The 23,013-nt window shown below is 46.8% G+C and overlaps 1 protein-coding gene across 1 annotated transcript; it reads left to right on the forward strand.

Moving 5' to 3' along the window:
- The first annotated feature begins 3,154 nt into the window (after positions 1-3,154).
- LOC136473169 (patatin-like protein 2) lies at positions 3,155-4,860 on the forward strand. The gene is made up of 3 exons (XM_066470851.1): positions 3,155-3,578; positions 3,692-3,853; positions 4,095-4,860. Exons 1-3 carry the CDS (start codon positions 3,297-3,299, stop codon positions 4,641-4,643), a joined length of 993 nt encoding a protein of 330 aa, XP_066326948.1. The 5' UTR covers positions 3,155-3,296; the 3' UTR covers positions 4,644-4,860.
- Positions 4,861-23,013: the final 18,153 nt, after the last annotated feature.

The raw sequence follows: 23,013 nt of genomic DNA on the forward strand, positions 1-23,013 counted from the left end.
CCAACATGGCATTCACCAAGTCAGTTAGAGTGCGGTTCTTTCTTTCAGCAATCCCATTGGATTGTGGTGAGTATGGAGGTGTCCTCTCATGAATTATACCGTGCACCGCGCAAAACTCAGAAAATTCATTAGAGAAATATTCTCCCCCGCGATCGGACCGCAACCGTTTGATATGCTTTTCAAGTTGATTCTCAGCCTCAGCTTTAAAGGTTTTAAAATAATGTAATGCCTCATCTTTTGTTTTAATTAGGTACACATAGCAATATCGAGTGCAATCATCTATGAACGTTATGAAGTATCTCTTACCACCTTTTGTCAAAATTCCGTTCATTTCACAAATATCGGAATGGATGAGATCAAGTGGTGCCAACTCTCTCGCCACAGCTGCCTTGTGAGGCTTGCGAGGTTGTTTTGCCTCAACGCATGTATGACATTTGGAGCTTTTGGCAACATCAAATTTAGGAATTAAATTCAAACCAGCTAAGCGGGACATGCAACCAAGATTAACATGACATAATCGAGAATGCCAAACATTCATCTCAACATTAACGTTATTAACGACATTATTCACTGCAAGAGGTAAAGTATCAACCAAAGACAAGCGGAACAAGCCTCCGCTCTCATAGCCTTTTCCAACAAAGGTTCCATACTTTGTACATAACACATTTATTCGACTCAAACACAAGTTTAAAACCGTCTCGACATAGCAGAGAGCCACTAATAAGATTTTTCCTTATTGAGGGGACATGATGCACGTTCTTGAGTTGCACGGTCTTCCCCGAAGTAAGCTTCAGATCCACCGTACCAACACCATGAACACCAGCACGCGCGCCATTCCCCATCAACAAGGCTCCACTCCTCCCGACCTGGTAAAAAGAAAACAAGGACTTATCAGCACACACATGTATGTTTGCACCTGTATCAACCCACCAGTCAGGTGAGGAACAAACTGTAAATGCAGATAAATTACCATACCCAGCAGCGTCTGCATCAGTCTCAATGGTGTTGACTGTCTTCGCCTTTGGTGGGGGCTTCCACTTAGCCTCAGGACACTCTCTAGAAAAGTGCCCAGTGTTCCCACAAGTGAAGCAGTTCATCTTTGCCTTGTCTAATCCCATCTTCTTATTATTACCTTTCTTGAAGAAGGTAGTGGATTTCTGCTTAAGCTCCTGCTGGGGCTTCTTCTTTTGTGGCTTAGGACGAAACTTTTGCACCACATGTGCACTAGTAGTCGCCTCACCATTCCCGCCCTTGCTCTTTCCCTTAACATCCTTTGCTCTTGCCTTGTCCTCAACATCAAGAGTGCCAACAAGTTCAGCAATGCTAAACTGTTGCCTCTTGTGTTTCAAGGTAGTAGCAAAATCAGTCCAGGAAGGTGGCAGCTTAGCAATAATACAACCTGCCACGAACCTGTTAGGAAGAGGACAGCCGTACAGCTCCAATTCCTTCACCAGTCCCTGTATCTCATGAGCCTGTTCGACTACAGGACGGTTATCAACCATCTTGTAGTCATGGAACTGCTCCATGATGTACAGCTCAGAACCGGCGTCGGAAAGACCGTACCGGGCCTCAAGGGCTTCCCACACAGCTCTGCCAGTCGGGAGTGGTATGTAGGCATCAACCAAAGAATCATTGATGATGCTCAACAGTGCAGCCTTGCACATGGTCTCAGCATGTCCCCAAGCCTGCTCATCCTCATCGGATCTCACAGTAGCAGGCTGCTCATTGAGCACATGACCACAGCGCATGGCTGACAACCACAGAAGGGCTTTCTCACGCCACCTCTTGTAGTGAGTACCCTCAAACGGCGTAGGCTTTAGCATGCCCGCAAAGCCAACAGATGAAAATGGTCTGAAATTACGTTTTTGGATTGTTGACAAATAAGGCATTTTCATATTTATTTTAATCCATAAAAATAACGCAATAAAAAGGAGAGTGAAGTCATGAATAAAACGACAGAAACAATTCACGACAAATGTTAACATGATGATAAGACAAATTATAGATCCGAAACATATGTGAAACATTGTTTTACATAGTTGAAGCATCACAGACATGATCACAAATATAAAAGATGTGTTCTCAAATATTAAGATCATGATGATCACAAAATTAAAAGGAACCAGAAAACCAGTACTAACATAATCATTCAAATCAACCAAACAGAGCATGTTGAAAAAGATAGCAGTATTGCCTAGAAACATCATGATATTGATAATGAAACTCAGAAGAGGGTGAAGGAGATTATACCCTGCGGCGGAGCCGCTCGCACCAGGAAAAGCCATGGTGGTGCTTTGCTGTTGTAGTCGTCCCGCTCGATGCAGTGCAGGAAAGGATGTCGTGAAGAAACACCGCTACAGGTTGACCAGCGAGTAGTCGTGCCACCACCGACACTCCCCAAAAACGTAATCGCCCGTCTTCACCCGAGCAGGTGAAGCCCACGACGGAGACGCGTTCCGGAGGCCTACTCTTCCATCTCTGGTGCTCGCCGGAGGTGGAACGGGAAGAACTTGCGCTGCTGGATGCGGTGTATTTCGCCAAGAGAACTTAATCGAGAGAGGAGAATTTGTTTTATAGGCAGAGGCCAGAAGACGAGAAGACGACGGCACCGAGGGGTCACACCTCCCTTCTGCGGTGGGAGAGACGGAGAAGACGGAGAGCCAGGAGTCACGGGAGTTACCAGAAACTCCTCCAATCAATTCCAATCAATTCGTCAGTTTCAAAAATAAAGGCCTCGCCCGCCCGCCCGCCCGCCTCGCCACGCCCACGGGCCGGGCGGCGGCGGCGGCGGCGGCGGCGGCGGCGGTGGCGCGCGCGCGCGCGTGTGGCATCCAGGTGATCCACTTTTACTTCTCAAATAGATCGACCAATGACCAAGTATTTAAGTAGAGTCGCCTCTCGATTAAATTCCCATATGGTACAAAACCATTAATGTACCCTGTACGGACCATAGAGTTTAATAGAGATATTAAATAAATGGGCCAAGCCCATAATATCTAACAGCGGACCACGGCACCAACGGCTCCGGCCTGACCCTGAACCCGGCGGCGGTGGCGCAGCGGGCACTCAGCCTCGTCGGCGCGTCCACGCCGCTGTCGTCGTCCACGCCGCCGGCGTACGGGAACATCGTCACCGTGCTGAGCATCGACGGCGGCGGCGTGCGCGGGATCATTCCCGGCACCATCCTCGGCTTTCTCGAGGAGAAGCTGCAGGAGTTCGACGAGCGACCGGACGCGAGGCTCGCGGAGTACTTCGACGTGATCGCCGGGACGAGCACGGGCGGGCTGGTGACCGCCATGCTCACGGCGCCCAACAAGGACGGACGTCCGTTGTTTGCCGCCAAGGACATCAACGACTTCTACCTCCAGCACTGCCCCAAGATCTTCCCACCCAACAGCAGCGGCGGTCCTCTGGGGTTGTTCAAGAAGTTGTCGGGCCCCAAGTACGACGGCAAGTACCTCCACTCCATCGTCCGGGAGCTCCTCGGCGAGACGAGGGTGAGCCAGGCGCTTCAGAACATCGTCATCCCGACCTTCGACATCAAGCTCTTGCAGCCCACCGTCTTCTCCAAATACGATGTACGTCCTTGCACAAGTTAGAGACACTTGATAATAATGGATATGCGCTGAATGTGCAATCTCGCTGCATGGTTGAACCTTTCGCTGTGCTAACGCTCCGGTGATTCACGCAGGCCATTAACGATGTCTCCAAGGACGCTCTGCTCTCGGACGTGTGCATCAGCACGTCTGCCGCGCCGACCTACCTCCCAGGGCACCAGTTCGAGACCAAGGATAAGGACGGCAAGCACCGGGCCTTCAACCTCATCGACGGAGGCGTCGCAGCAAACAATCCGGTGAGTAACTGATTTGATTGACCACACAACTAACGTGCTAACGGCGACAAACACGAGGTGACGAGTAACACTTAGCTAGTACTAGCTAGATAAGAAACTGTGCACCAAACTTGACAAATTTCGCAGTGTACTGTCAACGGCATGTAGTAAAAACAAGTGGATTACCAACCGTTTAATGTTGAGTTGACTTCTCTATGAACTGTTATCGATAGAGGCTGACGAAACTTGACAAATCTTGCAGACGCTGCTGGCGATGACGGACGTGAGCAAGCAGATCCTCCTGGGCAACCAGGACTTCTTCCCGATCAAGCCAGCGGACTACGGCAAGTTCATGGTGCTGTCGCTGGGCACCGGCTCCGCCAAGGTGGAGGAGAAGTTCGACGCCGTGCAGTCCAGCAAGTGGGGGCTCCTGGGGTGGCTCAGCAACAAGGACACCACGCCGATCATCGACAGCTTCAGCCAGGCCAGCGCCGACCTCGTCGACATCCACGCCTCCGTGCTCTTCCAGGCGCTGCACTCGGAGAGGCAGTACCTCCGGATCCAGGACGACGAGCTCACGGGAGAAACGTCGTCCGTCGACGTGTCCACCGTGGAGAACCTGAACCGCCTCGTCGGCGTCGGCAAGGGGCTGCTGAAGAAGCCGGCGTGCAAGGTGAACATCGAGACGGGCAAGAACGAGCCCGACGCCCACAGAGGCACCAATGAGGATGAACTTGTCCGTTTCGCCAAGATGCTGGTGCGGGAGCGCCGGGCCAGGATCCAGAAAAAAGGCAACGACAACACGCTCTAAACATGGAGATATAGAGCCATAGAGGCCGGATGGTCGTGTCAAATATGTGTACAAACTAGAAAGTGCACTACATGATAGCCTAATAAGCCCCATGTGTTCTGCAATCCATTCGTTTATTCTCATGTTCTGTGTATCCACTTCCGTTAGTTCTTCCAAAGTGTCTACCCTCTCGTGGTGCACAACGTACAGCTTGTATAATTTGCCCATTTACACAGTACTCCAGCACGGACTATCTTATTTATATGAGCTCTTTTTGCAGTGGTTGACGGTAGTATCAGGTACTTTTGAGTACCTATAAGCGGCTAAACAACCACTCATTCTCTTACCTCCCTCTCTCTCTTCCCTGTCACAAAAAATCTGGTGGCGCTGCATGAGACAAGCTATGAGACTATGTGTACCAATGTACTTGGCCCAGGCTCATGTGCTGCCACCTCCGCCGTCACATCTGCTCCCGTTGCCACCGCCGCCGCATCCGCTCCCGTCACGTACGTTGTTTGGAGCAGTTTATGGATCCATCTTGTCTAGTCCTCTGCGACTACCTCCTTTGCCGCCTCCTCTACTTCCCTCCCGTGGCCGCTTCTCTCCTTCATCACGTACCGGACGTAGAGTTCCCGTTCCAGGGTTCAATTTGGTTAGATTCCACATGTTAGTTGATGGATTTCTGAAGTTTTGTTTCAACCTGCAGGTTACTTAACTGAATCGTAGTGATTCAGTCTCTGTGCAGCTGTTCTAATAACAGTAAGATTGATTCAGTCTCAAATCTCAATCCAAAGAAGAATCGGCCTGCTAAATTGAAGATTGGTGATGTAGATAATGGATAGTACTAGTAGTCAGGTTCTTTACACAGGGAGCAACTCTTTGAAGGTCGTTGCTGATGGCATTTTATCTGCATACAGAGAGGTTTGCATGGTGCTTAGAAGTTAGTACCAAAAAACTTGTTCACTTATGCGTAAAAATAGGCAGAATCGAATGAACCATATGGTGCAAAATAGAGATAGATTTCTAGTGATAGGATCAGTGTTGATGACTCTTGTGTCAAATGACCTATCTGTAAATGGTGTGACAATGATTAATGTACAATGTAATTTTTTTGAATGTGAAATACATATACCATGTTGGATGGTTTTGAAGTCTGGATTGTGAAGTTTGGAATTGTGAAATAAATGCAAGACTGACATTATTGATACATAAAGAGTTCTAAGTTGTGACATTACGAGGAGTAGCAGAGGTGGGGGTGGAAGGAAGACGAAAGAGGAGTCGCCGTAATTGGTGTGGTTGGATGGAAGAACAGAGACATCAGGACTATAATACTCTAATCATTATCTTTGCAATCAAAGTTATTAGGACCAGACCGGAGATCTAACTGGTCAACCTTTCGGTTCACGGTTTGATTGGTTCAAACCATTAAACCACTGGGTAAATAAGGTATAAATAAACTTAAATATATCACTCAAACAACAACATGGCCTAGTCGTTGAGTTCTCTCCTCCAAGACTAGTAGGTTGCTAGGATCAAACCCCAGGCAAGCGCCCCATCTCTTTTTCTTTGGTACCTCCTGATACTTTACCTCTTGGTACCTCTATTTTTCTAGCCACTTGATTACTCCTCTCTAACAGTCCTCATTTCTCCAACCATAATAATCTCTATATTTACGCTGAAAGCTTGGTGGATACAATTTAGCATATACATATAGCTTATCAAAATTACTTGTGTTTACTCTCTATTTATTTCTTAACAAAGTATCCATTCGAATACTCTATAATCTCTATATTCAAGCTGGAAGGTACTGTACTAAATAATACCAGAGATACACTTTAATGAAATCCACAGTGATGCATATCAGAAAATTTCAATCCACGGATTAGTCATCACAAATCTAAAGATAGTCCACGGAATCAACTTAGCATACATACTCTTCTTTTAATTTAATCGTGTCATACCCTGGACAAGGTGGCGTACTTCATGCATCATTAATTTTTATATACTACTAGTCGTCGTTAACACATGTCCATGCTATTGATTAGGGCGTCCGTAACGGTGGTGGCGACGTAGCCTGATGATCTGGAGGTGTGAGAAAGGAAATTACAGCGACACGGATTACGGAGCGGTCACTCAGGGCTTCTGCAGGCCATGGGTCCCACTGTTCTCCTCAGTGTTTCCTCGAGTAACACAAATCGATCAGCGATTTCTTGCAGCTGGCGAGTCCTCTCTCTCCTCTTTTTACAGTTCCACGTCAGATCACTGTCCTTGTCAGCGTTGAAATAGCCAGCCCAAATCGCCTTGTTGGGGCGCCCCTTATGGACTAATGCAAACCTTGGTCCATTCTTATTTTGAAGTGTGGCGTGGTATATGTAAAACGACATGCAACGTGACAATTATCCAAGTCGACCACACGCATGCAGGAGAAGTTTCCGCTCGAGGAAATGTGTATAGTGGAAGTCAGAAATGTTCTCTGCATTCAGAAACGGAGGGATTTAATTAAAAGCACCGGTAGGAAGAGTAATTGAAGAGAGATTCTACGATGGCGATCGTGTTTTCTGAACAGAAAAGCTTTGAATTTAATACCTTACTGATGGCACGACAGACAGCGTACTCAACATCATCGTTAGCTGTATGATGGCTATCTTTTTCTCTGCACCTGCACTGCAGTATCCCGTTCAACATTCACGTGCTGGAGGCCTGGAGCTGGATGTGTGATGTGCGTAGAATTTTTTTTTATTTAGGCATCCAAAAAAAGAAACATGTGGGACGTGCGTAGAATGTTAGGCTTGGCAAAACGCCATGGAATGTTCTGCGAACTGCGGAGATTAATTAGAGTAGCAAAAAGGTCAGGGGCGTTAATAGATCGAGTTCTCTGTATAAAACAATGCAATGCCCACGGACAGACTTTGGGCTAGGCCGGCAGGCGGCTAGCTAGTGCTAATCACAAGCCTCCCATATATAAAAATGAAGCAGGCAACTGCAAGGCATGCATCAACCATGCACGACACAGCTGAATTAAGCAAAAGACGGGGGGTTAATAACGACGTTGACAGTGGCTGCCTTCGAACCGTAGCACGTAGTAATGTCGTTCCGGTACCAAACGTCGACAGTTGATATATATAATTTTCACAATAGAAAAATATTGGATAATTTAATACAGATTCAGAAAACCACCGGAACATTATTTTTATATAAAATAACAGTAGGCGGCTAAAAAAAATAGATCATGACTATCGGGGTGACTGAGCCTAAAAAAACAAGGATGCTCTAGAACTTTCAGGATTTCTCTCGTGTGGACTAGAAAATTGGAAAGATCAGCACGGTCCTTTCTTCCAACGATCCTTTTACCCAATTAGAAATAGTAAAGATAAGATAGAATAGCTCACGGCAAATTGAGTGTAGAACTCGCACTTAACACTTGTCATTTCTGTTCCTGTCGTCCTTTCTTCCCTGAGTTGGTCTCCAGTTCCTTGGTCCAGTAGCGATATGACCAGTGGAAAATCAACGGTCAGAACACTAATGTGTCAAGTAGGGCGATACCAGCCAAGCTTTGATTTTTTTTCCAGCCAAACAGTTACACGAGTCATCGTCCATCTGGAACAACTACTCCATCGCAAAATAAATACACATGTAGCTTCCCGAGATATTCAAACTCCTTTAATTTTGACCAAATATACAAAAATAATAATTTCAATGTTTATATTTTTAAATAAATTTATTAAGAGAGTATGTTCCAATGTCAATCTAATGATATTTGTTAGGGTAAGGCTAGCACTCAGGACGTCCAGCCCCAGGACCCGCGTCCGGACGCAGCTCCCGCCCCCAATGCCCGAATCGCATCCCACACGCTCCTGTCATGTTCCCAACGAACGCCAGCGTCCAGAACCGCGGCGCGCGCCCCGCATGGCAGAACCTGCACCCCTGCGCCCATCCCGCATCCGCACGCCGGAACCACGACCTGTGCCCATCTGCCCTGCTTGTGGATGCGCATTGTGGAGGAGTCTGCAGGCCTCAGGCGCCGGCATGTGAATCACATGGCGGCGCACTTGAGAGTCTAGGCCTACAGACGAACTAGCGATCTGTAACACAAGATCTACTTTTGAAACATCCAGATAAAACATTTAATAGATGAAACACTTGAAACATACGTTTGAAAAGTGCGAGTATAGTCATTGTAATATGTGCAACACCAGGATCAATTTTTGAAATATTCAGATGAAACATTTGAAACAAACGTCTGAAACACCTAAAATACTTGAAACATACGCTTGCAGCATACGTACATTATGAATTTTTTTAATTTTAACACTTTTTAAAACTAATTTTAAATCTAACAATGTATGTTTTTTTTTAATCTAACACTTTTTGCCGCGCCTATTGCCATGGCGCGGCCAAAAGCCTGTGTCGCGCCATGCATGGTGGCGCGACAGCGGGCTGACATGGCGACGATCGGAATCGCTGACCGGTGATGTGGCAGGGCTTGTCGCGCCACCGATCTTGGCGCGGCAGAGCCGAATAAAACCCCCGTGGCCAGTCCCCCGCTGCCCGAGCAGCACGACTGCCTGCCCGCGCCTAGCCGCCACGCCCGCCGCCCGCCCGGCCCCCCGTTGCTGCCTCCCTCCCTTCCCTTCCATTCCCCGGCCGCCTTCCTCCCTCCTCGTCCTCGTTCAAGGTGAAAGCATCTAGGCCCCTAGTTGGGTTTTGATGATTAATGACAATACATGATTACTGTGACTAACGTGTGTTTTGCAGAGACAAATTAAGTTAGGTCACGGTAATGGAGATCATTTGGGCTATCATGATGGTCATGCCCCCACGATGGAAATCGTTTTGGTTTTCAAAGGATGGACGACAAGGTTAAGGATGAACTAGTTCTAAGTGTCGATTGGAGTTGGAGTGACACTTAGAGTAGTTTAGGACTTTGTTTTTTCTTTGGCCGTACTATTAAGGGGGGTACGGACGGGTAGCTTGACCTAGGTGAGTCTAGTGGGTTAGGTGTGGTGCACACTTACTAAAACTAGCGCTAGGTAGCTCCAAAATAGTCCTTAGATCCAGTGGAGCAAACTTCATTCACATATGATCGAGAGTTGGAAGTGAATGGAGCGTCAAATACTGACCGGACGCTGGCTTCGGTGTGACCGGACGCTGGCTCAGAGTCCGGTCAGTTCATTTGATAAGGGTAAAATCGTCTGGAAGTGACCGGACGCTGAGAAGTGAAGTGACCGGACGCTGAAGGCCAGCGTTCGGTCGACATCAGTAAGGTTCCAGTGAGGGTAAATTGCGACCGGACGCGTTTGGTCAGTGCTGACCGGACACTGGCCAGCGTCCGGTCACACGATAAACATTGGGTTTCGGGGTGAAATGACCGGCGCGTCTGGTCAACATGACCGGAGCGTCCGGTCACCCCGTAGAGGCATATAATGGTTCGTTTTTCAGCCCATGTTATAAATACCACCTCCACTCGTGTGTGGCGGTACTTTTGCTCATTCCAACAGCTGTGAAACATGTTTGAGAGTGCCAAGAAGAGCAAGGTCCTAGTGAGGTGATTGAGATTTGAGAATCCCAAAGAGAGCCCTCATTAGTGAGATCAAGAGTAGCAAAGTGTGCATCCACCCTTCTCATTAGGCTTGTCGTGGTCAAGTGAGAGTTCGTGCTTGTTACTCTTGGTGATCACCATCACCTAGATGGCTTGGTGGTAATTGGGAGTTTGGTGATCATCCGGCGGAGCTTGTGGGTGACCCAACTCAAGTTGTGAGCGGTTGTGGGTGATTCACCACGACGGAGTGTCAAAGAATCAACCCATAGAGAGCACTTGATCCTTGCGCAGATAAAGGGGGAGCTACACCCTTACGCGGGTGCTCCAACGAGGACTAGTGGGAGTGGCGACTCTCCGATACCTCGGCAAAACATCGCCGCGTTCCTTCTCCTCTCTTTACTTTAAGCATTTACTTTGAGCAATTCAATACTTGTCTTTTACATTCCTAGAATTGCCATGCTAGAGTAGGATTAGAACTTAGGGTGCTAAACTTTTGTGCGTTAGATCAATAGAAACACTTTCTAGGCACAAGGGGTTAATTGGGCTAACCATAGGATTTGATTATTGCAAAAAAAAATTAAAATTAGCCCAATTCACCCTCCCTCTTGGGCATCTTGATCCTTTCAATTAGTATCAGAGCCTCGTGCTCACGTATTTAGGCTTAACCGCCTAGAGCAAGATGTCTCATGGGGATGGACCTCCTCCTATCTTTGAGGGAGATAATTTTTCTTATTGGAAAATTCACATGGAGGCGTATCTAGAAGCTCTAGATGTTGGTATTCTTAGAGCCGCCTCACATGGCTTCCCAAAACCTCGGGATGCTACTCACCTACAAGGCGATGAGGTGAACTACGAGAAGTGGAATGCAAAGGCTCGAAACACCATCTTTAGAGGCCTTTGCAAAGATGTGTTCAATCGGGTGAGGAACCACAAAGACGTCCATGCACTATGGTCGGACGTTTGTGCACTCCATGAGGGAACTAAGAGTGAGCGTGAGGAACGCTATCATCTTGTCATGAAAAAGCTCAACTCTTTTGAAATGCTTCCTAAAGAATGTGTTAATGAGATGTATTCACGTTTGAATGTTCTTGTAGAGGAAGTCAATGGGCTTGGACTCACTCAAATGCAACCATCCGATGTTGTAAGAAAGATTTTGAGTGTCCTCCCCATTGATAAATATGGGCATATTGTGACCATGCTTCATCAAGGTGATCTTTCCACGGCTACACCGACACAAATCTTGGGAAAGATCAATGTTCATGAGATGTACATGCACATCACACCACAAGATGGCTCATCCTCTACCAAGAAGAAAGATAAGGACTTAGCACTCAAAGCTAGCCAAGAGAAGGGTAAAGCAAGACTTGAGTATGAAAGCTCAAGTGATGATGAAGTTGATGATGAAAGTCTTGCTCTCATGGTGAAGAAGACCGCCAAGATGCTAAAGAAGCTCAACAAGGGTGGCATCAAGTTTGATGGCAAGAAGTTCTTCACTAGCTCTAGAAGGAAGCCAATCTCCGAGATGGATTGCTTCAATTGTGGAGAACTTGGTCATCTAGCACACCAATGCACTAAGCCCAAGAAAGACAAGTTCAAGAACAAATACAAGGGCAAGAAAGATGACTCAAGCAATGAAGAAGAAGAAGAAGAAAAGAAGAAGAACAAGCCATACAAGAAGAGAGATGGCAAGAAGGACTTCCACAAGAAGAGTGGAAAGGCATACATTGTCGGTGATTGGCTCACGGATATTGATTCATCTAGTGCCTCATCCGATGATGATAGTGATAACGAGAAGGTGGCCGCAATTGTTATCAACTCTTCATCATCTTCATCGCCACCACCGCCATCATCCTCTACACACCTATGCCTTATGGCCAAGGATGACTGCAAGGTATCTAACAATGATGATAGTAGTGATGATGAGCATGCTAGTGATGATGATAGCGGTAGTGATGATGATGAATATGAATCACCTTCTTATGATGATCTTGCTAGATTGCTAAAACAATACACTAAGATCATAATAAAAACTAGAGCTAAAAATGAAAAGCTAGAAGCTAAAAATGATTCTCTTTGAGCCAAATGTGATATAGCGGAAAATGCTAGTGTTGAGCTTAAAAAAGCAAATGATGCTATATCATCCAAACTCAAGGAGCTCAAATCTTCTAAGAAAGAGCTTAAGGAAAAACATGATAAACTTGAGAGGACACATAATGAGCTCAGCACTAGCCACAACAAGCTAAGAGAAGAATACACCACTCTTAAGATTAATCATGATAATCTTGTCATTGCTCAAGAATTTTTATCCGATGAGCCACATGATGCTACTAACAATGTTGTCAAGATTGATATAGCTATATCATGTGATGATTTGATCATTGAGAGCATTGAGCAAAGTTCTAGTAGCAAGGGCAAGCAAGTGGTTGAAGCTGATGATTATAATGAGTTTGTCAAGCTCAAGAATGATAATGAAAAGCTCAAGAAAGATCTTGAAGAACTCAAAACCACCAAGTCTATTGTGCTAGAAACTATTGTTCATGATGATGGTTTGATCCTTGAGAATGAGAAGCTCAAAGATGAGAACAAGAAGCTCAAGGAAGAGAAAAACAATGATGCTCTCAAGGAAGAAAACAAGAAGCTTAAGTTGGAGAAAGAGCATCTTAAGATTGGATTGAGCAAGTTCACTAGATGCAAGCATCTTCAAAGTGAGCTACTAATGAACACCGTCATGAAGATAGATAGAAGTGGCATTAGGTACTTGACAAACCAAGAAAAGAAGGCTCAAGCTCAATAACAACATAAGTCCAAACCAAAGCCAAAGAGATGTTTTGAGTGTGGACAAGAAGGCCACTTTGCTCATGAGTGCCAAACTCCACCACCACAACCCTTGCCCAAGCATGCTAGACCTTTTGCCTTCAATGCTCACTACATGCTTAGAAAGGATTCTAGTGGAAAGATAAAAGTAATGTTCTTAGGACCTCCAAACAAGAATAGGCCTAAGAAAATTTGGGTTGCAAAGTCACTTGTTGAGAAGGTGAAGGGCCCTCAATAAGTTTGGGTTCCTAAAGCTTGATCTCTTGTGTGTAGGTGAACTACAAGACTGGTGGAAGAAATTGGGTTATTGATAGTGGTTGCACACAACATATGACCGGTGATCCTCGTATGTTCACCTCACTAGATGAAGAAGTAGATGGACAAGAAAGAATCACATTTGGAGATAACTCAAAGGGCAAGGTCAAAGGATTGGGCGAAGTGGCTATATCAAATGATCATTCCATCTCCAATGTGCTATATGTTGCTTCATTGAGTTTCAACTTGCTATCCGTTGGACAATTGTGTGATCTTAGCTTCCAATGCTTGTTTACCGAGAAGGAGGTTGTTGTATCCAAGAAGGATGATGATCATGTGATATTCAAAAGATTTAGATACAACAACCTATATCTAGTGGACTTCACCTCCGAAGATGCAAACTTGAAGATATGCCTATTCACCAAAACAACACTTGGGTGGCTATGGCATAGAAGACTTGCTCATGTTGGGATGAGCTCACTCAAGAAGCTAATAAAGAATGATTTGGTGAGAGGGTTGAAGGATGTGAAGTTTGAGAAGGATAAGCTTTGTAGTGCATGTCAAGCCGGCAAGCAAGTTGCAAATACCCATCCAACAAAAGCTTTCATGTCAACCGCAAGAGTGCTAGAACTTCTTCATATGGATTTTTTTGGACCAACAATATACAAGAGTTTGGGAGGAAATCTTTATTGTCTTGTGATTGTTGATGACTATTCAAGGTATATATGGGTATTCTTCCTTCATGATAAATCCGAAGTTGCATCTTGTTTCAAGAAGTTTGCCAAGAGAGCACAAAATGAATTTGAAGTGAAGCTTAAGAAGATAAGAAGTGACAATGGGAAGGAATTTGACAACACAAACATAGAAGCCTATTGTGATGAAGTTGGGATCAAGCATGAGGTCTCCACAACATATACTCCTCAACAAAATGGTGTAGTTGAGAGGAAGAACCGGACATTGATCACTCTTGCAAGAACAATGCTTGATAAGTACAACACCCCCAAAACTCTATGGGCGAAAGCTATCAACACCGTATGCTATGCATCAAACTGCCTATTCCTTCAAAAGTTTCTTGGTGAGACACCTTATGAGTTGCTCAATGGGAAGAAGCTGGACGTCTCCTTCTTTAGGGTGTTTGGTTGCAAATGCTACATCTACAAGAAGCGGCAACACCTAGGGAAGTTTCAAAGACGTTGTGATAATGGTTTTCTTGTTGGTTACTCATCAAAGTCTAAAGCATATAGAGTATTTAATCATGCCACCAGCTTGGTTGAAGAAACATATGATGTGGAATTTGATGAATCTAACGGCTCCCAAGGAGCACATGAGAATCTTGATGATATAGGTGATGAACCATTGAGGGAGGCTATGAAGAACATTCCGGTTGGAGACATCAAGCCTAAAGATGATGAAGATGATGTACAAGTGATTGAACCACCTTCTTCATCAAGTGTGCCACAAGATGGTGATAAAGATGGGAGAGTGGAAAATGAAGACACTCATGTCTCCCATGATCAACTGGTGGTACAAGCATAAGATGTTGATGCTCCACAACCTCCTCCTCAAGTGGTCAATAGAAGAAATACACCTCTACTACAAGATCATCCACAAGATCTCATCATAGGGAGTCCTTCAAAGGGTGTAATGACTCGCTCACAAAAACTTGCTTTATTTATTGCTCATCACTCTTTTGGCTCTTGCTTTAATCCTACTAAGGTAGAAGAAGCTCTTCAAAATCCGGATTGGATAAATGCAATGCATGAAGAGTTGAACAACTTCACCCGCAATGAAGTTTGGACTCTTGAAGAGCGGCCCAAAGGTGCAAGAGTCATTGGAACAAAGTGGGTGTTCTGAAACAAGCAAGATGATCAAGGCGTTGTTGTGTGGAACAAGGCAAGACTAGCGGCAAAGGGGTTCTCTCAAGTTGAAGGTTTGGATTTTGGAGAGACCTTTGCACCGGTTGCAAGATTAGAAGCCATCTGTATCCTCCTTGCATATGCATCACATCATAAAATGAAACTTTATCAAATGGATGTGAAAAGTGCATTTTTAAATGGCTTTATTAATAAACTAGTCTATGTTGATCAACCTCCTAGATTTGAAGACCCTAGATATCCTAATCATGTTTATAGGTTGTCCAAGGCATTATATGGGCTTAAGCAAGCCCCAAGAGCTTGGTATGAGCGCCTTCGGGACTTCCTCATTGAGAAGGGCTTCACCATTAGGAAAGTCGACACCACACTATTCACCAAGAAGCTTGATGGGCATATCTTAATTTGTCAAGTGTATGTTGATGATATCATCTTTAGATCATCAAATGAAGATTCTTGCAAAGAGTTTGGTGAATTGATGTCGAAGGAGTTCGAGATGTCAATGATTGGAGAGCTTACATTCTTTCTTGGTTTTCAAGTCAAGCAAATGAGAGAATGGATTTTCATCTCTCAAGAGAAATATACAAATGATCTTCTCAAGAGATTCAAGATGGATGAATGTAAGCCAATCAAGACACCAATGCCAACTAATGGACATCTCGACCTAGATGAGGGAGGTAACCCAGTTGATCAAACTCTCTACCGCTCTATGATTGGTAGCTTGTTATATTTGACCGCATCTAGGCCCGACATCATGTTTAGTGTGTGTATGTGTGCTAGATTTCAAGCTAATCCTGAGGAAACTCATTTAATTGCCGTAAAAAGAATCCTTAGGTATCTTAAGTACACACCAAGCATTGGTCTTTGGTATCCCAAAGGAGCTATATTTGAATTAGTTGGCTATTCCGATTCGGATTATGCCGGTTGCAAAGTTGATAGAAAAAGCACATCCAGAGGGTGCCATTTGCTTGGTAGATCACTTGTGTCTTGGTCCTCCAAGAAGCAAAATAGTGTGGCTTTGTCCACCGCCGAAGCGGAATACATTGCCATGGGTGCTTGTTGTGCACAAATACTTTACATGAAACAAACTTTGCTAGACTATGGTGTAGTTCTAGAAAAAGTATCTCTTTTGTGCGACAATGAAAGTGTGGTAAAACTTGCAAATAATCCGGTTCAACACGCTCGCACCAAGCACATAGATATCCGCCATCACTTTCTTAGAGATCATGTTGCTAAAAATGATATATCACTAGAAGGTGTAAGGACCGAGGATCAATTGGTGGATATCTTCACTAAACCGCTAGATGAGACAACGTTTTGTAGATTGCGGAATGAGCTCAATGTGCTTGATTTTAGTAACTTCACTAAAAAATGAGCTTGTGTTGTCCCTTGCATTGCATTGTAATATACAACATGTTTAATGTTTTGTAATACATATAGGGCTTGTCTAACATGGTTAAGATAACCACCGAAAAGCGTGTGAAGAAGCTTAACCTTGGATCAAACTTGACAAGCAACTAGATTTATTTTCAAGTATTGCATTGCATATGCATGATTGTTGTTTGTCGTTTGTCTTCAAATTGCCCTTTTATTGCCTATTTTCTTAAAAAGAATTATAGCCTAAGGCAAAATATTTTTGAAAAACATGAGGGTTTGAGAGAGGTCACTCACATCAGTCCCAATTGGTGTTTATTTGGATCTTATTTGAGTTGGGACTTGATTGGGAACAGGCAGCATGAAGAACTTTGAAGATTTGCTGGAAAAAGAGTGACCGGACGCTGCAACGGACTCTGATGTCTAGCGTTCGGTCAGTTCACAGGAGGTGAACTTGCTGCGAAGGAGTGACCGGACTCTGCCTTTCAGCGTCCGGTTAGAAGGCATTTCAGCGTTCGGTCGTGTGGAGAAGACGAAGGTTGTATTGACTGAACTCTGGCTGCGTCCGGTCGGTGTCCACCGGACGCTTCCGGTCGTGATTCCAGAGGAATTGGACCTCTCTGGAATCGATCGGACACTGGGTGGTAGTGTCCGGTCGCTGCCACTGGAGCATCCGGTCAATAGGAATCGTGCGGATTGCAAACTCTTTCTCCGTTTCCTATTCAATCCCACGGGGGACCCCTTTATAATCGTGCGTTGCCCTAACCTAGCCTCTTACCCATGCCGACTTCGCCGCCTGTCCACGCCGCCGCACCCTGCACACGCTGAGCCCACGCCTCCCGCAGCTCTCCGCGCCGCCGTAGTCGCCTCCCTGCGCCGCCGCGCCAAACTGCCCGAGGCACCGTGCCCTGCTCGTGCTGAGCCGCCACGTCGCCGTTCCCGTGCCCCACCACGTCGTGCCCTGCCTACACTGCCGCACCCGCGCCGAGCTACCGCGCCAGCGTCAAACTGCCACACCGCTGTTCTCGTGCACCACCGCAGCGCCGCAGTGCCGCCTCCCTGCGCCAGCCGCCACCTAGTGCCAACCCTAGCTGCAGTGCCGACTGATCCATTGCCGGAGAGCCTCCAGTGCCCACTCTGAACCCTTGCCATCGATTCACTACACATCGCGTAACCCTAGCCGATCCGGTGGTTCCCCGTTAGTACCTCTTCTCATCGATTTGCCGGTTCATCAGGTAGCAAGCCCATGTTTCTATTTCGTATCTAATTGCTTGCTTTCATAGGTTTTTTGTATCTCTAGATGCATAATTAAAACTATTTGTATTTCCCGATCTATTCCATCGTGCAGCGAGTCGGTGCCGTTGAGGTCTCAGTGGCAGTTGTCAGTTAACTCAGGGCCAAGCTCACGAGTACGGATCGAGGCCAAGCCTCGGAAGTGACAGTTGGCAGTTGTCTCTTGTCAGTGGTAGTTGTTCTCTTCAGATTCAACCGATGGTTCGCGTCAAGAATGTTGGGGGTGGTCCGGGTGATGAGGATCCAAGGTGTCTGCCTCACTTGCCTACAGATCCTAAAGGCAAGGCGACAAAGAAGACTGCAACAAAGAAGCGCAAGTACCCAGATGTAGACACAGCTAGAGTAGCCGTATTTGCAGAGGCTACAGAGCGTGCCGAGAGAGGAGGTGCTCGCAGTGGAGTACGGATTACAGATCAGCTTTCACCAGAAGCAAGGGCTACACTTGAGCGGGTTGAGCGCCTTCATGGTGGTCCACCTGGGACTCTCATGATTGGAGGATGACGTGTTGCCATCGATGAGGATCAGCCTCAGGGGGAGTCACAGCAGCAGGCACCGTCAGCAGAGCAGACTTAGGAGGGACAGCAGACCGAGGAGACAGAGTAGGCACCTCAGCCATAGCTTCGCCGCTCTAGTCGTACACGTGCTCCAATCACGCCGAGGGCGGATACATAGTGGAGGGCTTCTCGTCCACCTCCCAGACCATAGGGTCCGTCTCCTGTGACACACTTGGACTTGAGGGCCACCACGGCCAAGCAAGTGTAGCAGCTCAGGTTTGTGGAGTTTGAGCAGTGGTTCCCACCGAGGAGAGATGGTAGAGCATCAGAGGACTTCTACACACCACTCCAGAAGGATTTCTACAATGCATATCTTAATAGTGGAGCTGTATTCAGACCTTAGAGGGTGTGCAACATTGAGTCTATAGTTGCAGCAGTTGGAGAGCACATTTGCCCTTACCTTACATACCTTCCAAGGCTGACAGACTTGATTGGACAGACAGGATTATATGTTCCATCTTGGGTCCGTCAATTCTATGCTACTCTATGGATTGACCCGCAGCATAGATACATTCACTTTGCATTTAGAGGCAGAGATTACCGGCTGACGAGCACTAGAGTTAGGGAGATACTCAGGCTTCAGGAGCAGCCTATCAGGTTATATGATGTTTGCTATGGACAGACAGTGCCTCCCAGACGCCCTCATGGCGGTATGGTGCCTCCCACAGATTTGGTTCGCCACTGCTTCAAGGAGCCTTTTGGCAAGGGGTCGAGCAGGACTCCCAGTGATCTTACTCCTATAGCTAGTGTTGGATGCCATTATGAGTAGGACCTTGATTCCAAGGATGGGGTATCACGAGGGCTTGACTCGCTTGCAGCTATGGCTTCTCAACTCCCTGATGCAGCAGACCGTATTTGACATTTAGGATCTCCTTCTTTTAGAGATGGAGGATACTATTGCTGAGGGGTTCAGAGGTCATCGACAGTTGCCCTATGCCCATTGGATCACATTTCTTATTCACAGGGCAGTCATAGTGAGGTCACCTGAGATGTTAGCTGAGTACAGTGGTGCTACTACAGAGTTTCCTACATACAACCTGACTCAGATGATCTGCCATAGTACACCACAGGCACCTAGTCAGCCACGCCATCATCCAGATGTACCCGAGACTGTAGCCTAGTAGGATGCTATTATCAGGGGTATTGTAGCTACTGAGGAGGAGCAGCTTGCTCAGCAGGAGGGGATAGTCGAGAGCGACCCTAGTGACAGCTCAGACGAGGACTACTAGGACATTCCTTAGATGCCTGCATGTTGACATGATCATGAGGCCGGCAGCTCTAGTTCAGCCCCACCTGCACCGCAGACAGACCCTGCTCTCCTTGCTATACTTGAGCGGATGAGGCAGGATTAGGCATGCTAGGCTCAGGAGACCGCTGCCACTTTTGCATAGTTCCAGACTCGGCAGGATGAGTTTCAGCAACAACAACTAGCTATTCAGCAGCAGACGTAGGCTCTATAGTAGCAGCAGCAGGCCATGCATCAGCAACAGATCCTCATGCAGCAGCAACTACTTGTATTTATGCAGCATGTAGTGACAGTGATTGGGGCTTCACCGCCCCAGCTTGGTCAGCCTGCCACCACTTTGATGACTCCAGCATTACAGCCTAGTGGGCTTCAGAGTCAGGGACAGCCACCAGCATAGTTTGCTTCACCTACAGAGTAGGTGTCCCAGTATTTTGCTTCGCCAGTGATAGCCCCGCAGTTCACACCTCTTCAGACAGGCTTCACACCGGCTGAGACGCCCTCGCTGCTAGTGCCAGAGGCTACAGTTTCTAGGAGCCTTGGTGCTTCCTTCAGTGAGTTGATAGGGCAACCTACTCCTCCATACTTGCATGTCCTAGGTCCTTCTATTGTTGCACCTATTACCGGGACTACAGAGACGCTCCCTTCCTCAGTGGCATCATCAGAGTTGGCTGATTCAGTCATACCAGCACAGCCTACAGCAGCTCTAGTTCCTGATCTGACCCAGACTGCTTCAGCATCGCTTCCAGCTATAGAGGGTCAGACTACTTAGAGTTCAGGGTCAGATGATGATGGCACCTAGTTCAAGCTCGCTCCTCGTACCTCTGCGCCCGGCTCGTCCGCTGCAGCCCCACCGACCGACCCTTAGGTTTTGGTATTTGACGCCAAAGAGGGAGAGGGTTCGAGTATGTTAGCCTTAGGGGGAGCGACATATCTAGGGGGAGCTTAGTTATTATATTAGCTTATCTATTACATTTGGAGTTTTTATGTGTGAGATACATTATGCATTCATGTTTACTACTTTATTTATGTGATAGTGATATCTACGTGATCGTGATATGTGACATGTGTGCTCTCTACTTTGAATCATTTATATGTCATATCACTTGTGCTATGCTCTTTTGCTTTGCTTCCACATTTTACTCCGATGCAAATGATGTGGGGGATATACCCCCGGGTACCACAAGATGGTACATGGGCCACACCATCCGAGGTGGTCTAGCCCGTAAGATCGAGGCGTGCACGGCAAGATTACAAGTTGTACTAGATATTGTAATAGTACCAAATAGGATACTTTACTTGTAACCCTCCTCCTCTAGAGTATACAAGGAGAGGCAGGGGTCCCCCTCAGAAAGGACCTCAATCAATACAGAATAATGAGACACATGACGTAGGTATTACGCCAACACGGCGGCCGAACCTGTATAAATCTTATGTCTTGTGCCTCTGTAACCATCTGGTTCCTGATTACACGCACCGTCTACTGACAATCTACCATCATGGGCATACTCCTAGATGGACTGTCGACCATATTTCGTCGACAGTGGCGCGCCAGGTAGGGGTCCCCTTTAGGGGTCGTGCGTGCTGATCCTTTGGCAAGCCAGATGGGAAATTTCTCTTAACATCTGCTAAAATGGGGTGAGTCGTTCTTAGCAACGTTGTTGATTAGATCAATCTGTTCTTCGAATATCTAATACAGATTAATTGTTTCTGCATGTGCCAACCCATCTCTCTCATCCGTGATCTTATTCATCTTCGTCGCTCTGCAGCGAGTGTTTTTCTTTCATGTCACACGCGGCTGCACGAGGAGACGGAACTTGACGCCACACGCACATGTCCACGGTGGACCGGTGGTTACTGCATTGACGATCAGTAGCACGACTTCGGATCTCGTGGCCACTTCACGGTGGACAGCCAGATCGGCGCACCCGTCTTCGGCCTCACGGTGTTCGTGCAAGCTACGGACTCCTATTCCTGTATGGTTCGATCATGCATGCATGAAGATTTCAATCCGAACAGAAGAAGATTCAACAAGCCAATAAGCAAGGATGACGTACATCTTACATGCAAGATGATTAGCAAGACAACGAGCCGGAACCGAGCAACTACGTGAGCCGTACAAGCTATCTGGCGAGCCACATCGAGAGCCATCAAGCCACTGAGCAAGACGCATCGAGTCGTCTAGCGAGCCACGTCGAGCCAAGCGGGCCGATTGAGCAAGCCGTCCGAGCTCACATCGACCACGGACCACGTCGACCACGTCCCAAGTGGCTCCGCCGATCTCACGTCGACCACAGACCACGTCGACCACGTCCCGAGCGGCTCCGCCGAGCTCATGTCGACCACGGACCACGTCGACCACGTCCCGAGTGGCTCCACCGAGCTCACATCGACCACGTCCCAAGCGGCTCCACCGAGCTCCGACCACGTCGACCATAGACCACGCCAACCACGTCCTGAGTGGCTCCACCTAACTCCGACCATGTTGACCACCAGACCACATCGCAATGATAATCGCCACGAAGAACGGCGCTGTGACAACCGCGACCACCGTCATGACGATAGGTCGGAAAGCTCGAGGACCGGACAACTTCATCACCGCCGACCAGATTTCTATCCAAAGATAAGTACACTTCTAATATTTATATTTAATATAATTTTTCATTATGACATTTCTCCACAAACGTCCTCGTCATGATTATTCTTCAAATAACGTTTGTCCATGTATACCATCTTAAAGATAACATATAGCTATACTTAACGCAAATCCCCGACTAGTCACGTTGACGCTCGATGTCTCCAGAAATGGCCCTGTCTACCAGACTCTCTCTACACGTGTATGAGCGTCCGCCCTCTGCGTTATGGGTCATCAGCAGCGGCTCCTTAGCGACGCCTTCCTACATGCATATGGGCTCTGCACTCCACGCTACAGTGAAGCTAGCTAGGGCTGGAGGCTCAACTACATACTAACTGGTCGGACGATTTATATTAAGTACAAACACAAACTTCATATTAACACTGATGTTTACAAAGCACCAACTACTTTATCACATCATGTGCATTTACAAGTGACTGCTGAGCGTCATACACTATTTCTTCACCGCTGATTTTTCTCCATAATTTATTATTTTATACATCATGTACTACCATTCTACATATTTATATTGCAGGAATTTTGAGCTATGCTTAGGGACTTCGTCGCTCGCTTCTCGACCTATGCTCGGGGACTGCCTCGATCACTCTCCGACCACAGCTCGGGGACTTCGTTGCTCGCTTCTCGACCTACGCACGGGGACTGCCTCGATCACTCTTCGATCATAGCTCGAGGACTTCGTCGCTCGCTCCTCGACCTGTGCTCGGGGACTGCCTCGACCACTCTCCGACCACGGCTCGGGGACTTTGCATCTCGACTACATGCGATTGGCAACTCGCATACAGTTGGGATATT

This window comes from Miscanthus floridulus, chromosome 8 (assembly GCF_019320115.1).
Source record: "Miscanthus floridulus cultivar M001 chromosome 8, ASM1932011v1, whole genome shotgun sequence".
Classification (NCBI taxonomy): Eukaryota; Viridiplantae; Streptophyta; class Magnoliopsida; order Poales; family Poaceae; genus Miscanthus; species Miscanthus floridulus.